The sequence below is a fragment of the Hippocampus guttulatus genome, chromosome 10, assembly GCF_054856545.1.
Source record: "Hippocampus guttulatus isolate MCC_2025c chromosome 10, RoL_Hgut_1.0, whole genome shotgun sequence".
NCBI lineage: Eukaryota > Metazoa > Chordata > Actinopteri > Syngnathiformes > Syngnathidae > Hippocampus > Hippocampus guttulatus.
Genome location: NC_141270.1, coordinates 1,562,525 through 1,579,157, shown reverse-complemented (window position 1 = coordinate 1,579,157; position 16,633 = coordinate 1,562,525). Strand labels below are relative to the sequence as shown.

Sequence of the window (16,633 nt, the reverse complement as noted above, 5' to 3'; positions counted from 1 at the left end):
AGAAAGAATCTTGCGAAGGAAGCCAGCTGAGCTGGACAAACCTCGTTTGCATCGCACCACACCCAGCTAGCATACGCTAAGCTACTTCCGTCAGTTAGCGACAGTACGCGCATTCTAGCGCTTGCCACGGCAACCGATGTTGGTTCAGCTGCCTCGGGTTTGTTTTGGCTCATGCGAAGTTAGCTTGACACGTCTACTTGCAAAACCACCTGCTAACCATTTGCGCTGTGCTAACATTAGCGCTGTGCTAACAGTTCTTGGCCTGTTCAGACTTGACTGTGTGACCTGAACGCATGTCTGATTGCGGTCTGTGTGTGGGTGTGCGGGGGTGTGGTTGTGTGTGGGTGTGTGTGTTTGGACCAACTCTCATCAATAAGGTGCTGGCGTGTCGCAAATGAAGTTGTTTTGAAAGTTTAACCGCCGCTGGTGCCTGGAAGACATTTCTCTCTCCCGACTGGTGGCATTTCTGAGATGACAATTGTTCCTATTTTAAGTTTCCATATTTTTTGTTCTCTTGTGTTTGCGCTGCTCATTTGCATCGTCGTTTAGAAGGAAGCATGTTCAACCCTTTGATTCTTTCGATTTTAGTTTTTTGGGGTGGGGGACCTATCTGGATGTGCCTGCTCTGTCTAAGGAGCATGAAGACGCGCCGTTTTCGTGCTTGTGTGCGTTAATGAGATCTCAGTTCCACCTGCTTTGGCTATTTGTCAACGGAAAATCTGGTCTGGCTTTTGTGTGTGTGTGTGTGTGTGTGTGTGGAAGGCACGTTTTCATGTCACAAGCCGAATGTTTGCGTGTGCGATTGCAGCTGTGAGCCGCTGTCAGGAACGCGGCAGCTGGAAGTTGTGATCCTGCCCGCAGGAAATTCTTCCCCGGTGTGGATGATGAGTCCAAGATGGAGGAGCGGCCGGCTTTCCTTCCTGAGCGGTCGCACGGATTCGTTGCACGGAAGGCGTGTCACGTCTGACGCCAAAGCCCCCCCCCCCCCCCCTTCTTAAGTTCTCAGCCTTGACACGCGGGCTCACGCGGCCTTTACAAGGTGCCTGCCCTGCCGTTGGCTGGCGACCGGTTCACCCGATTGTTTTGCATCTGTAGTCTTGAAGGTGGCGGGCTCACGAAGCCAATATGCATTTCTTGGAAGGCGGCGGCGCCTGCACAGAAAAGCCCCTCGAACGCAGGATGGGCGGAGCCCAGAATCCGAGCCATGAGGCAGACACGCCAACCTCGAGTGCTCGCCGTGCTGAGTCCTCAACCAATCAATAAATGGAGACAGCAGTGCACAAATATAAACTTTTATTCCAAACAACACTACTTCCTTCGCCAAAAGAAAATGAAACTTTTGATTGGCAGCCTCGCTCGCACGCACGCACACAAACTGTGCAAATCACAAAGATGCGGAAGACCGCATGCGCAAGTACCAAAAGCGTGTGAAGCAATAAAAAGGTGCAGTCGCCCTCTGATGACATCATCGGCATGTCCAAGATGCAGAAGACCCCCCCCCCCCCCCCCACTAAAAAAATCTGCCTTGCATCCGTCAGGACCCACGCTCTCTCGCTCGCTCACTGGCTGGCCTCCCCCTTCAATATGAAGGACGTAAAGTCCGTCGTCGACGCGGTCAAGTGGCAGCCCGTCACCAGTAGGGCACGGCGGCATCCGCGTGGTTCCAGCTTTGCCAGCCCGGGAAGAAGCCGCTGCACATGCGAGGGCTTCCCAACTGGTCCAGGTCCATCTCCACAACCTTGACCCCGTTCGCCTTGTGCTGCTCGGCCGGAGCCGGAGAGGACACGCCGGTCCAGCCCGCGTGCTTGACCGCGTAGTTCTTGCCGTCGTTGTTGTCCCAGAAGATCCGGTCCCGGGCCTCGAAGCAGACGCAGAACTCCACCCGGTTGTGCGGCGGGATGTCGGCGGGAAGGTCCAGAACGAAGGCAAAGGTGTCGGTGTCATTGGCGCCGTACACGTTGTTCATGAAGGTGCAGTCCACGTCCACGAAGCTGGCCCACGAGTCGAAGGTGGCACGCACGCGCACGCACTTCTCAAAGCCGACGTTGCGCACTTTGACCGTGCCGGTGAGCGAGCGCTCCTGCAGCGAGCAGTTCTCCAAGCAGACCGAGTTCCGGATCAGGCGGTTCCGGAAGTCCAGGTAGTCGGCCGAGGGCTGCTTGAAGTCCAGCTCCAGGCTGCACGCCGAGCTGATCTTCAGGTCCATGGCGGCGTTCTCCAGGTCGCTCATATCGAACTGCAGCTCATCGCCGTTGCGTTCTTCCTCGTTCTTGGAGAAGACGCGGACGGCGGTGAGCGACATTCCTTTGGAGTCGGCGAACACCACCTTCTTCTTCTCGCCTTTGCCGCTCCAGCCCTCGTGCTGCGCCGCCCGCTGCTGGCTGCTCAGGCAGGGCCTGAGCCCCGCGGCGGCAGCTGCCGCCGCTGCCGCCCGGTCCCGCCTCTTGCTCCGAGTGACAGGAGCCTCGTAGGAGCTCAGGAAGCCCCTGAGAGGAGGAGGAGAGTGGCTGATGTAGAAGTGCATGGCCACGTCCATGGGCATGACCGGCCCGGGCATCGCCGACGGACTGAAGGACCGCAGAAGGCTGCGCGTCGGGACAGGAAGAGACGGTGAGTGAGGCGCGTACAAGCTTCCACACAAACTTTTCAATGCTTCAAAGTTGACACTCTTTTACTTATGACGGAAGAAGAAAGTGGACCCCCCGCTCATGATAAATCCGTAAAAAAAAAAAAAATTGGAGGCACCCGGAGTGGTGCCAACTTTTGCTCGAGTCACTTCAAGTTCCTTGAGGTATTTGTTACTTTTCAGTTTGTCTGAGCAAATAAAAGGAAGGAAATATGAGGACAGAGCAGCATTTATTAATGTCGGTCACTCAGGTCACGACAAGCCGCAAAAAGTGGAAGCGACCCCCCCCCCCCACCCCCACCCCACTTGAAGTTGAGTTAATGTAACTTCAAGTAACTTGACTCGATTTGTTACTCTTCATCTTCCCTGAACAGAAGGCGAAGTCTGTCTCAGTTCATCGTACTCCCCCAGGTTGGTTCAAGGCAATTGTTGCCTCAATTCATCTTTTGTGAAATCAACATGAGACGGATGTACTACTTGAGTTCAAAACTTTTATTGTTACTTTTGGTCTTGTTAGAGCAGCAGAAGTGGAGAAGAAAGAAGAAAAGACGAAACAAGTGGTCTTTGTAGATTCTCAATCAACCAGGGCTTTGTAATGGCACGACAATTTGACGTGAGCCGAAGAAAAAAAAAAAAGACTACGTACGTCTCAAACGTCAATTATTCGTCAAAAGTTGACCTTGAAAAAGATTTGAAGTGGCCTCCATTCAACTTGAGGCGCACAATACTTTTCAACTGTGCAGCACTTATGCAGACCTTTGACTTAACTTGGTCACTGGATTCTTTTTGGCTGTTTCAACGACGTTTAAGCTGTCAACGCTCAAAGCGGAAGCGACGTGACGAATGGCAAAGGACTTTTTTTGGAAGTTGACGTCAAGCTCTCACCTGGCAGCACTCATGGGAAAACAAAAGCTCGGATCCGAGCACTCCAACTAAAGTCAGCTTCTTCTAGAACATTGCTGTCGCTCGTCTTCTGGTCGGCGATGCTCGTGGTTGTCCTCCTACTCCTCCTCCGAGCTGGGGCGCGACGTACGTGAGTGGCGAGCGGGTCGGACTCGGCTGGCTTTCTAGCGCTCCGCGCTACCCACGGCGGCCAATCGGCAGGAAGCGGGCGAGCCGGCCGGCCAATAGGAGAAGGGTGGGCGAGCTTACTGGCCAATGGGGGCAGAGTGGGCGAGCCGGCCGGCCAATGGGGGCAGGGCTAGTTTTGTCGGGGCTTGCCCACTTTTGCACGGCAAGATGGCACCCGACGGCCAGCGGCTTCGGCAAAGACGAGGCGCGCCCTCTGCTGGCCAACTCGCCTGCCTCACAGTCACTCGTGAGATTTTTGTCCGCCTCCGTTGACACATTAATAGGGGTGTTCACACGGCAAGATTTGGTCCGGTACTACGCCGGGGCTGCCCCAGTAGAGCGTTCACACGAGCAAATTAGCTCCGGCGTAGCCCCGGAAAACAGCTTACACCGGACCAAATTTGATCCACCTGAGGGAGGTGGTTTAAAAATTGGCTCCGGAGCAAATGCTTGTTTGCGAAGCAGCACCGGTGTAAATTTGCACGTGTGAACGCAACGGGGTTAAATATGCTCCAGAGCAAATGCTTGTGAAGAGTTTACGTACGGCGAGAATGCGTTGCTTTCGCGCTCTGTCGGACTTCCGTCATGTGTTTGTTTAATAACGACACAAGACTTGGCTGGTAACATCTTTCCTTTTGTAGGAGACTGGACTGTCTCGGAGTTGTTTGTGTAGTTTGTTCCTTTGTTGTGTGTTCACAACCCCCCGCCCCCCATATCATTTATTTTGTGATTTCCTCTCTTGATTTTCTGTTTGGCGCATTAAGTGTTTGCTTTTCTGAGTGTCATTGAAGCCATCATTGATTTACGTTTTCGGGGGCGGTCACTCTCGAGCAGAAGGCACGGAGACCGAGAAGAAGGACGTGCCCGTCCAGTAGTCGCTTGAGTTGTGTATACGTTTTAAAAAGAACTAACACGACGGCTCATTTGTTTTCTGTCGTTTTGCTCCGCTGCAGAAACTGCCGTGTGAACGCAAGTGGGGCTGCGCCGACGCTATGCCGGTGCAGACACGCTCAGCGGCTTTGTACGTGTGAACGCTCCACACAATTTGCTGCGGTGCAAAATATATCGCAACAAAATACATCGGTGCAGCGCCGGAGCAAATGTGTGCCGTGTGAACACCCCTATTGTTGGCGTCTGTGCACGTCGCAGAGACTAAAGAACACATAACTGTGACTCCTGTCAAATGGTCTGTCTACATGTTTGGCTGAACGCTTTGTGCTCAATCCATTGCTTGAAGGACGGTAGCATCGAGCATTAGCGTTAGCATTCAGTTAGTGGACTTCAAGGGTCAGCTGCAGTCCTATGTGCTTGTTTGAAACACATTGGAACGTTTTTTTTTTTTTTTTAAATAATTGTTTACTATTTGCCAAACCAAATGGATGCTTTTAATCAAGTGAGTTCACTCCCAACATAGCTAGAGCACTCGTATGTCCAGTTTGAGCTTGCACCTCACAGCAAAACATCGGCTGAAAGCTTCTTGAAACACTTGAGGCTACTCAAATCTCAAGGCACCACTGCAGTGCTCCACACACACACACACGCCAAAGAAAATAATGCTGATCATTGGTAGCGATGCTCCAATATGCATGTTGTAGTTTGCTGGAACGTCGGTCCGGAGCGAAATAAGGGCAGTGTGGAAAGGTTCACGTCAGGTCGAAATGTTCCCAAAGACAACACGGGTGCGCTTGTCTCAACTTTTTTTCCTTTTTTTTTAATGGTGCAGTAAAGATTGAGATCAAAAGACGTTGGTTGTATCTTTGTCATCTTGGGTCCTTAAATGCCGTTTGGCCTTGAGTCTGTCCAGACTTACCTGCTTGGCCCGTTTTGATGTTCAAGTGGACCGTCATGATCATCGTGTCCTCAAAAGTCTTGGCATGCTGTCTTTGCGCCCTTTCGGGTGCCCCTGCAAATGTTATCAAATGTGGCCATGTCGTTTTGGGTACGTCATGTCAACCTGTGTCTCAACACAAGGGTCGCAGGTGTGGTGGGCGCCTGTCCCAGTCATCTGCGGGCAGTAGGTGGGGTACACCCTGACACAGCTTGAACACTGGTACGTGCGCCGGCAATAATCGGAATAAATCGTCGTCCCCGGTTTGTTGAGCAGCCATTCAAGTACATTCAAGTCATGTTAACTCACTGAGCAGGACGCCGGCTAAATATGGCGCAATGGAACAGCTTGTCAAGTCTTAACATGAAGATAATAACAAAATCAATGGATGAGATATTTAGAGGCCTTTTGGTGCTCATGTTGTCCTCACGCTTTGTTGTCTTTGGCGGCGCAATTCCAAAAGCGACATCAGCTGCAAATAAAACACATTACCTCACATGCCACACAAAGATAGAGTTGATTCCAGGTGAACCCACGTGCACACACACACACACACATACACACAGACAAATTTACCATCTGGATCAGGGGGCATCAGTGGCTTATGACATGCAAAAAAAAAAAAGGAACAATCATTTGACATGGCTCACAATGTTCGTTAAAAAAGGTGAAGGTGGGCAGAGTGAGAAGGGAAGTTGTCAGAAAAACAGCTGCCAGGACTACTAATAAGTGTGTTTATATACTGTAGAACTTACTCTCGGCATTCTTTTCCAAATCTTCTGCTCATGTACAGGTTGCTTTACTCATTCTCTCCCTCACGCTCACATAAACGGAGGAAAAGTGTTCGGCATGCTGCATCCATCCATAGGATCATCACGCTGCGATGTCAAGTACAGATAACCGCCTGACTGATGTGGTTGCCTAGCGAGAGACAAGGTCGCCGATAACGGAGAGACGGCCGTAAAAGTTTAGTGCATGATAAAAATGAAGATAAACCATCGGCGGATTGGCCAACCTCGCTGGTTGGCCAATGGCACCTCACGCCCCACTTGAGAGGAGCGGGGGCCCCTGACCTACTTGAGCGGCGCCCCAAAATGGCAAGGGTCATGTGACCACGCTGAAGAGCCAATGAAAGACAATGTTGTTGCCGGACGGCGTGCACGTTCAAATATTGTGGGCACGCTGTGGACACGCAGCGGTCTGAAGTCCACAGTGCTGTTCAATGTCCACGTCCAAGTCAAACACAAGACGCAAGCTCCCTCAAGTCATGTGACACACTAGTGCCAACTACTGGCTCGCCTGCATATTGCACCCACCAAGTCATGTGACACACTAGTGCCAACTACTGGTTCGCCTGCACATTGCACCCACCAAGTCATGTGACACACTAGTGCCAACTACTGGTTCGCCTGCATATTGCACCCATCCAAAACCGATTGGTTGGATTCCCTGAAATCGCCTCATTTACACGTTTGATCACATGTACAGGTATGTATGGAACGGATTTGTGTCTGTAGGTTGCTCTGGGATTTTTTTTCCATTTATATTAAATTTTAAAAAAGATATTCGATTTTTCTAAGGTTGAAGTATGCACATTTTCATATTGAGAAAAACTCGCTTGAAATTCTACAAAGGTTTGTATTTTTTCATTTTTTGGCGTGCCCTTTCCAAGTCGAGGAGGAGATGCTGCCCCAAGTGGAGGGCTTCAAGGATAAATGACTATTTGTGCTTCATTCATTTGCCAACGAAAATGTAAAACGGAACTAGAAAATGTAAGAGCACGAACATTCGTTTTGTTTTGAAAGTCAGTGCACTTGAACGGAAGTCACGTGTACGGTCGAATTGTTTCTCCAAGCGAGCTCCAAGTGGGACAATTGACGTCAAAAGATGTCAAGTAATTGTTCCTGGTCATCATCAACACTCCTATATGAATTATATCCATACTTTATTTGTGACAAGATTGTCCCTAAAGCTCTTGTGAGCACCGTGAACGTTCAAGAGTGGCAGCGAGCAAATCGCTAGTTGAAGTGACAAGACAATTAGCTCAGTTTATCGTGAAGCTAACAGCTCAAAAGTGCAACGCTGTCAAACTTTTTTTTTTTTTAAATATGTGATTTTATTTTTTCAACATCAATCAACTTTACATAACAAGTCTGAGGGTCAACCGGACCGAAGGAACTGCCGCGGAGAAACATTTTGAAGGTAAGACGTTCATTTATTTTTACTTTTATTGACCAACGTGTTTGTTTTCTTAACCCAATTTCATGTAGACAAATGGACGTACACGACAACGTCCGATCAATTAATTAATTGTTGGAACTCAAAATTAAATTATTTAGCGATGAGCAGTGATTTGAGAAAAAATAACATTTAAGTGTGTTTTTTGTTTTTGAACACAATGTCTATTTAAGCTACTGTTATGCACCTTAAAGTGCTCAGGTATAACAAAAATGCTAATGGACTGTGGATGACCTACTCTCGGGGGAAGCTTCCATGCAAATGTGTTTGAGCAGCGTCATTGTCCATATTGACAGATCAGGGCAAGAATGTTCCTCACAGCTTGCGTTACGGGACAACCACAGAAAGTGTTCCCCAAAAACACAACACAACTTCCCCCAACACCACCAAAAAAAAAAAAAATTGTCGGGGGCGGCGGGGTGGACACGTGTGTTGCAGCTATCGAGACTGCCAGCAGATAGCACCCTTTCTCCATGTTTGGCTGCTCTCGAAAGGCGCTCGCAGTCGGTTAACTTTCGAGGATGCTGGTGGCTGTCTTGCTTGACTGACTGGTCGCTCAGTGATTGATTGCCAGGCGACCAATCCAGTGTAGTCTGTTTGGAGACTAGCCCTGACGAGGACCCTCACTCGAAAAGGAAGCCGTGCGCTCTCCCCACAAGCTTCCTGCAGCAGAGTGAGCGCGAGGCTGGCTGCTTCAAGATGGAAATCGTTTCCTTTTGTCTAATGTTCCATAAACTGCAGCTGGTTGTTGTGTCCCCGTCAGTTCGTAAAAGGGTGCGCTTGTTTTGTAATTTGGTAACTATTGGATGGGTAGCGTTGACCCAGACCGCGGCGCAATTTGTTTGGTGTTGTGATCACCGAGCTGCGCCTCGCGAAGCTCTCTCGTGCAGGCGGTTGGCATCGGTTCGACCGTGGCCTTCTCTGTAGAAAGGTGCCGACTTTGCTTTGTTGCCGACACCACAAGAATGCTTTCGAATGGTAACTTTCATCAGACGACCATTTTAGATCGAGGAAGGCGTTGGCCTCCTCGTTACACAAAAATGTGTCTTCCAAAAGGAACAGCCTAGCTGCACCGCTGGTGCCTTTGGAAATTGTCATTGCAAAAGAGGCAAAATGGACACTCTGGCGGTAGTGTTGATGATGATGAGGAGGAGGAGGCCGACGATGAAGGTGTCGTGCTCTAAGCCCGGCTTTGGCCAAAACGGCAGCCAACGATGCGGAACAGCTCGGCGTCTCCGTTTGTTGTCATTCCGAAGCTTTGCTCTTCCCGCCGACCGCTCGGCTGCGACCTTGCCGCCGTGTCACCTTTTCTCGCCGTTGGACAAACACGGAGTTCGCGACCTCTCGCTGTTTGGATTGGCCCGGGTGCCAAGGGCCCACACAAAGCAACACGCCGGAATGTCGCGCCAGGAGCTATTTGCAATTTCGTACGCCACCGCCTGTCACTTTTCTTCCACTCACCCGCTACCGTTTTGCTATTAAACTACCCGCAGCTGAGACGCCGCACATAAGCCAGCAGTCCACATCCAGTCCGGCGCATCCGTGCCTTCAATTCCAAGTCAAATTTCGCGAGCGCAGGGAGGAGTCCGCGCGTGCCTGCAGGCCACCGCGAGACTTACGGCGGCGTAGGCACCCCCCCACCCCGCCTCGGCTCTTCGGGGCCAGAGCGCCGCAGCCCGGCCACGCCCACGTGCTCCACTCGGGCAGGATAAGCGAAAACACCTGCGAGAGGCGGGCGGAGAAAAGAAGCACCTCCGTCAGCCCAGCCGGAGTTCACGAATGGGGTGAACCCGTCAAGCGCTCGCGGCAATGTGGCGCGCAGACAAACTTGCCGAGAAAAATGCGTTTCGACAAGTCACAGTCCCGACGCTTCGGCTGAATTTATTGCACGCAGCGATGCCGCTTCGCCTCAGCTCTGAGCGGAGCTTTTTTTTTTTGCTCTGACCGTTGCGTCAGATCGTTGCCACGGTTTACCGGACGAGCGGCCCTTTTTTTTTTTTTTTTTTTTTGCCCGGAATTGTCGAGCCCTTTGTAAGGAGGATTGTCATTTTCACAAGACGTGCTTACAAAATGTGGACTAACACGGTTACCACAGCAACAAGGATGTCCCACTGCGAAGGTGCAAGAATGAACCAATTCATCGACGATTCATCCGATTATTGAAACAACAACAACTGTTTTGATAAATGATGAATCATTGTCCTGTTTGTCCAATTTCCGCCTCCCAGGGCTAAATATGCTCCGATTTTTTTTAGGGGGGGTTGGCAGGCGTACTGAATGATCTTCGTTTTGATACTTTTCGTTTCTTGCAATTTCTTTTGTAACAAGGGGCAATATTTTCCTGTGTGAGGTGTTGCGTAACTTGAAAATTTCATACGAAGAGACGTTCGTAAGTCTTCGCACTTCGCTTCCACCGCAATTTGTCGGTGTGGCCGACTTTCGTTGTGACTCGCCTCAAGATGGCAGGACATTTTGTGGCCCTTCCAAAGGCTTCACAAGCCATTCGATGATTCGCTTGCACTTGATTGATTGTGTGTCAGGAGGAAGAAGTTCACCTCAGGTAACCCGTCCAAATGACGTCGCCTGTCACGACGTTTGACGTGCCCGCAGGGCGTGACCTTGAACGCATGGGCCGGTGCGCAAGGCGCTCTCCTCTCCCATCTTCATCGTCGTCATCATTGTCGTGCGTCCGCGGCGATGCCATCGTGGCCGCTGGACCGTTTGACTGTTGGATGGAAGGCTTGGTTGAACTGAACTTGTTCGGGGCCCGGGGGCGCTCCGGGGGCGGCGAGAGGTCACGTTCTGGTTCAAGTCCACCGACGGCAACTTTGACCCGGAGGCGAAAGGTCGCGTGTAAAAGGTCGAGGCGCGGCGGCGGCGGTCGCGCTCGGTGTCCGCGTTTGTGTCGGCTTGCGGGCCCGGAATGCTGACATAACAGATGTTGTCTGCCGAAGCCGATAATTATGGGCTGTACGGCTGTGTGGCCCCGGCCGGCTCCCCGCCCCCACCCCCTTCCACCTCCTCTTCCTCCTCCTACTTTTGCCTCCGGCGTTGCTCTGACTTCACTGCTAACCTTGGAAATCACCTTGGCTTCTTCCGTACACCCGAGACAAGAGCGCGTTGCACTCGGCGGCTTCTCAGCTGTCAAGCCAACACGTACCCGCCGGCCGTCTCCGGTTGACCCGCGACGCCTTCCACTAATGCGCCACCGATCTGCCACTTTTCTGCCAGCAGTCGTTGCCAATGCTACTACTTGCCGTTTTCTGCCGCTAGCTGACTTTAAATTCCCTCCACCTGCCGGCAATCTGCTATCACTTGCCACCTACCGCCAGCCTGCCACTTTTGTCCCACCAACCTGCCGTTGAACAGGCCTCGGCAGTGCCGTTGACTCACGAAAACCTCGGACAAGGGACTGGTCGCCATTCGGTCTGGGGGCACACGTAGACAATCGCCGCGGTCCCCAACTGCAAGTCAGTTGTGTTCAACGTGAATCGAACGTCGTGTCAGGAAGCTGCAAACTGTGCTGTTTGAAGGAGCTGCCATTGCGTAGCCCTGCCGGCATGATGCGCAAGCAGGCCACTGGTGAAAAGCGGAACCGGGGGCCCGTGAGGCAGATCCTACGTGCCGTCCGTCGGCCCACCGCGCCGCCCGCCGTATGTAGGTTGCGTCACGCGTCGCCGCTCCCTTGTGTGCTCTTGGCGCCGCCTCGATTCGATCCCCCACGCACGGACTGACCGCCCACTGACCCCGTGCCCCCCCCCCCCCCCCCGGTGGCACTCTGCTGAACTCCCACTTCAAAATGTCGCCAAGTTCACAGCGACTGGGAGTCCACCAGATAACGACCTTGGCACTGCTGACGGGCCCCCCGCGCTCGCTTCGTTAGGCCTGCCCGCCACGACACACATACGCAAGCGCGCGTTTCACACAAAATCAAGTCACATGGCGAAAACAGCTTTGTAATTGTTCATTGACAACGGCTGTACAAGAGAGACACAATCTACACGCAGGCGCGCAAAGAGTCGAGAAACACAAGCGAGAAAGTGCTAGCTCCTTCCGTGGATTCATCATCACCATCGTCACTTCATTTCACAGCGTCCTCGTGGCCACCCAAAGTCTCTCGAAACCCCGCTTATTTCAGCTTCTAATTCATCTCACCCCTCGCACACCCCCAGCCCCTCACATGCTGCCCACTTTATTAGGCACACCTGCAGCCGGCTTCCTCCCGCTCACTCGTTTGCCGAAAGCGTCGGATCACGCAGACATGTCGGGAGCGGACGCGAGCGTGGGTTCACGTCAAGTGCGAAGTTGTTGACTCGCGATGTGAACCCGCGTCTCGCTACAAGGGCGTTGCCGAGATCAGGTGCGAACGTGTTGAGAGGCGGCTGTCAGTGTGTGTTTTCGATCGCATGGCCTCGAGGTTTGAATGTGGATCGTCAAGTGGGAAGAGCTGATCTGGATGTCGGCTGTCAGCGTGGGACCGTCTGCCATTGGCTACTACCGAGCATCATCCTGGCATCCCATTGGCTAAGAAAAACCTCAACCGTACATCTCTTATGTGTGGAGATAGATTATTGTGTGTCTATGCGGCGTCCTCGTCAGTCAGTCGGGTGATCGCTCACTATGCGGACGTTTGCCTTGGACATTTTCGGAGGGATCGTTAAAAGCCGACAAAAGCAAATGTCATAGGATCCGTTGTTTACAAAACACCAGGCAAAAACCACTTCTGAGAGAGCGCCCTCTTGAGTTCACAAATGATGATAATGCAGTTAAAAGTTAAATGACCATCATTTGGATTTTATTTCTATTCTTTGCTTTTCACCTGATCCACAACTCTCATTTATTGTGCAATAATCTAATTGTAACGTGTATCTGTTACATATTTTGATGCATTTTTAAGCTTTAGAAAACATTTATGTCAGAATTTTGGGGGGTGGGCTCGGAACGAATTAGGGCATTTACATGGAAAACGCGTCTCGATTTACAACATTTTCCAGTTCCGAATTTTTTTCCATAACCAATGAATTTCGTAAGTAGAGGTTCCACTGTATTGTTTTTGTGTATAACATCAGCGGCAAAGAAATAGGATCGGCCAGTCCTTGGCTCAGCGGCGCAAAGTGTCATGGTCTCGGTGGTATGCGCTCTGTCATGATCATTTGAGTTCATTTGTATTGATAGGAAGGGGAAATGTGTATCGATGTGGTGTCCCTTAGGCGTGAATGCGTGTCGACATCGGGTTGGAACGTGTTGCTCTGGCGAGAATGTTGCTGGAGTGGAATCGTTGCACACAAGACCGTACTCGATGCAGTTGCGAGTCTGAGAAGGTCCTGAAAAGTGGAACCCGCCTCCCGGTACGTGCGACAAAGCGCCGCCGACAGCGATGTCAGCAGACCGGACGCTAACACAGGAGGACCGCGATGCGGGCCTTTGAGGCCGGTCCGTCTTTAACGAAGCGGCTGATTTGGCGTGAAGCGCACATGCAGTCCGTCGACGGGGTGCACGATGGGCACCGTCTGCATTTTGGGGAAGTCCTGGGTGGCCAGGCTCCATTCGCAAGTCGCCACCAGTTCCACGGCCAGAGTCTTGAGTACCATCTGAGCCAGTTCTTTGCCCACGCAGCTCCGCACTCCGCCGCCAAAGGGCACGTAGCTGAAACGGGACGAGCGGTTTTCCTCGCGGTCCGGCCCGAAACGGTCCGGATCAAAGAGGTCCGGGGCTTGGAAAACGGCGGCGGTCTCGTGCGTGTCCCTGATGCTGTACATGACACTCCAGCCTTTGGGGACCTGGTAGCCCTGAGAGCACAAACACATACTGAGAATCGGATGTGACCGGCATCGCCGCGGACGCTGACGTGATGCGAATGTTTGACCTTCAAACCTTTGGGCACTAGTGGGCGGAAAGAAAGCCAAAGTATCGGGACGACACGCACGACAAGCTTTGCGAGTCAAAGGTGCTGATAAATATCGATGTCACCATCCCTCCATCCATTGACTTGCCCTTCCGGGGCCGGGTTGCGGAAGGAGGCCAGGCTCCCCCCCCCCTCGCAGCCTCTTCCTCAGGCATTCATGGAGCCATGGTCTCTCCAGCGTGTCCCGGGGCCTCCTGCCCGGACCCGGAACACCTCTCCGGGAAGGCGTCCAGGAGGCAATCCTAATTAGATGCTCGAGCCCGATTTTCTCACCCTCTCTCTAAGGGGGGGAGAGCACCGAACATCCCGCGGTGGAAACTCATTACGGCCGCTCGTATCCGATGAGCTTTGTTATTGGGTCACGACCTCCAGTTCGTGACCTCAAGTGAGGGATCCGAACGTAGATTGACCGTAAAATCGAGAGCTTGGCGTTTTGGCTCAGCTGCTTCTTCACCCCGACAGACCGATACGGAGTCCGCATCACCGCAGACGCTGCGCTTGATCCGCCTGTCCATTTCCCGCCCCATCCTGCCCTTGACCCATGAACAAGACAACAACATCATCGCCAAACTCCTCCACCTGGGCTGGGACAGGATCTCGCCCCCAACACTTCCTCCTTTTCCCACCGGGACCATCGCCTCAAATTTGGTTTTCTCTAAACTATGACGAGTGCGCTTCTTGCACTTCTCGTTCCTGCGCAACGTGTCAAGTACTTTTGTTTGTGTTGTCACGGTGAAAGCTTACAAGACAGCGGGCCAAAGTATTCAACATTTTACCCTTAACTCATTCACTGCCGAAGACGTTTTAAAACGTCTTTTCAGACTTGGTCTAGAATTGGCTGGTACTAAATGAGTTAAGGGCAGTTTGAGGATCTGTCGATCAAAAGCGTCTCGTTGTAATGAAGGTTAATTAATTTCGCGCTTGTTGAAAATGAATGAAAAGCTCGAGTAAAAAAACACACATTGAAATCTGTTCACAATTGTGAGATGGGGCGGGGGGGCAGTTGGATTTTCCCAAATCGTTCAGCCCCACTTGAATGTTTGCAGTCAAATCAAGAAAGGGCACGACCACGTTCCAATTGGCCGTCCATCCACGCCGTCAAAGTCAGCGGCTCAAGACGCGCGTTACCGATCGAACAAGGCAAGAAAAGCCGTCAAGTCGGCCCTTGATTACGCTCGCGTCTCGCGCCAATTCTGGACGAAAACACAGAGAACAGTCGAGTTGCGGGAGAAGAAAGATACTCCTTTCATTTCTGTGCGCCGAGTCTTTGTTTGGGAAGAAGCAGCAAGAGGAAAACTCGTCGTCTCTTGTGGTTTTTCTCCTTTTGACAGGAGCTTTTTCTTAACTCCAGCCCAATTACCGGGCCGGGTCGGGTCTTGGTGCTTGAGTGAACAGGCATAATGACATTTTGTGCACTATAGACCGGTTCTACCCTGAGAAAGACCACGTGGACCACAATAGTCTTGGGGGAATTCCTCTGAAATCTTTTTTCATCTTTACAAAGCCTCCTGCGCAAATTGGGGGCGCGGTGGGGGCAGTTGAGGGGCACCTGAGGATGAGGAGGAGGCCACGGCGGGGCCTCCTCAAAGAACGCGACAATCCGGCACGGCAACGCGTTGCTGCTAATATGCGAGCTGCTCAGAAACGAGATTCATTCGTGCGCTCTGATCTAAGGTCCTGCCTGCCACGTTTGTGGATATGTGTGGATGGACGGTTACTTACGTCCAGCTCAAACGTCTGCAGGGCGGTCCGGTAGCCTCCAGAAACTGGCGGCAGGAAGCGTAGAACCTCTTTGATAACGCAATCCAAGTAGCGCAGCCGGCTCAGCTTGTCCAGGCTCAAGTTCGCCCGAGGACCTTCGCCGCCATCTCCGGGGCCGGTTAGCCCTTCGGAATCCAGCTCGGCTTTCAGGCGTCGGACCACGGCCGGGTGGCAGAGGAGCTGCAGCAGCAGAGACGTTGCCGCGCTGGCCGTGGTGTAGTGAGCGGCGAAGATCAGCTCCACGGCCGTTTCCTGCAAAGTCAGCGAGAACGCCCTGACGTAAACTCCTTCGGCGGTTGGACTGAAGATCCTTTCGGGAGCTTGCGGTTTCTGCCCCCTGAAAGAACTCTGGTGGAGGATATTCTTCGGCTGGAGTTCTAAGCCTCCCTCACCCAAGCATCTAAGGCCGCAGGCTGAGGTGTCTCTGCAAGGCTAACGTACTAACGTGAGTTCGTACCTTGAGCTCTTGGATGGTGAGGCTGCGGCCGTGCTCCCTGGCGCCGGACAGCATGTAGTCAAAGGCGTCCAGATGTTGGTGGTGGTGCTGCTGCTCCATCTTCTCGGCGATGATCTTCTCCATGTTGGCGTGCAGGATCTCTCTGGCTCTGATCCCCTACAACCATTTGCAAATCACCTTCAACCCTCCGTTTCTTTGAACGCACGACAAAGACGAGGCCTTTCACGTTCAAACCGATCAACTGGGATGACCTTGCATCCCTGCGACTGCACCGCATCAGAAACCGACGTCAGGGTGTCTCGGAGATCGCCGTGTGGGTTCCGATGGCGTGACTCGCTTCCACATCTCACGCTTCAATTTTCCAATCGAAAACGGGGAGGGGGGAAAGGAACGCGGCGCAGATCGGACACGGACCTTTCGAAGGCCGCTGAGCGGCGTGTCCACGGGAAGCGAGAAGAGATTGTCCATGAGTTGCTCGAAGATGGCGCCCAGGTAGACCACTCGCTCCTCGTCCAGCCGCAGACCCAGCAGGACGCGCGCGGCGATGCGGAAGGTCAGCAACTTGGCGGCGGCGTACACGTCCACGGCGTCGGGCCGCGCGCACCACTCGGCCACTTGGCGCCGCACGGCGTCCCGCAGCCGGGGCAGGTACGACTCCAGAGCGCCTCTGCTGAACACTTTGGCCAGCACCTGGACAGACACGCATCGCGACACGCATCGCGACACACTTCTCGTCAGCCCCGTGAA

The 16,633-nt window shown here is 52.5% G+C and overlaps 2 protein-coding genes and 1 long non-coding RNA gene across 3 annotated transcripts in view; 1 reads left to right on the top strand and 2 right to left on the bottom strand.

The window, feature by feature from the left end:
* Positions 1–1,276: 1,276 nt before the first annotated feature.
* LOC147198824 (protein phosphatase 1 regulatory subunit 3C-B-like) lies at positions 1,277–3,676 on the bottom strand. The gene is made up of 2 exons (XM_086122785.1): positions 3,512–3,676; positions 1,277–2,585 (listed from the first exon to the last, which is right to left on the bottom strand). The coding sequence occupies exons 1-2, from the start codon at positions 3,523–3,525 to the stop codon at positions 1,631–1,633; spliced, it is 969 nt and encodes a 322-aa protein (XP_085978911.1). The 5' UTR covers positions 3,526–3,676; the 3' UTR covers positions 1,277–1,630.
* A 3,723-nt stretch (positions 3,677–7,399) lies between these two features.
* Positions 7,400–16,633, top strand: part of LOC147198822 (uncharacterized) — a 27,865-nt gene continuing 18,631 nt past the window's right edge. The window contains exon 1 of the long non-coding RNA XR_015102148.1: positions 7,400–7,727. This is a non-coding gene — a long non-coding RNA (uncharacterized LOC147198822). The remainder of the gene's footprint in view (positions 7,728–16,633) is intronic.
* Positions 11,714–16,633, bottom strand: part of cyp26c1 (cytochrome P450, family 26, subfamily C, polypeptide 1) — an 8,503-nt gene continuing 3,583 nt past the window's right edge. Inside the window, exons 4-7 of the mRNA XM_086122659.1 lie at positions 16,301–16,576; positions 15,887–16,042; positions 15,391–15,681; positions 11,714–13,552 (exon numbers count right to left, since the gene is read on the bottom strand). Coding sequence (XP_085978785.1) covers positions 13,205–13,552; positions 15,391–15,681; positions 15,887–16,042; positions 16,301–16,576 — 1,071 coding nt within the window. The 3' untranslated portion in view covers positions 11,714–13,204. The remainder of the gene's footprint in view (positions 13,553–15,390; positions 15,682–15,886; positions 16,043–16,300; positions 16,577–16,633) is intronic.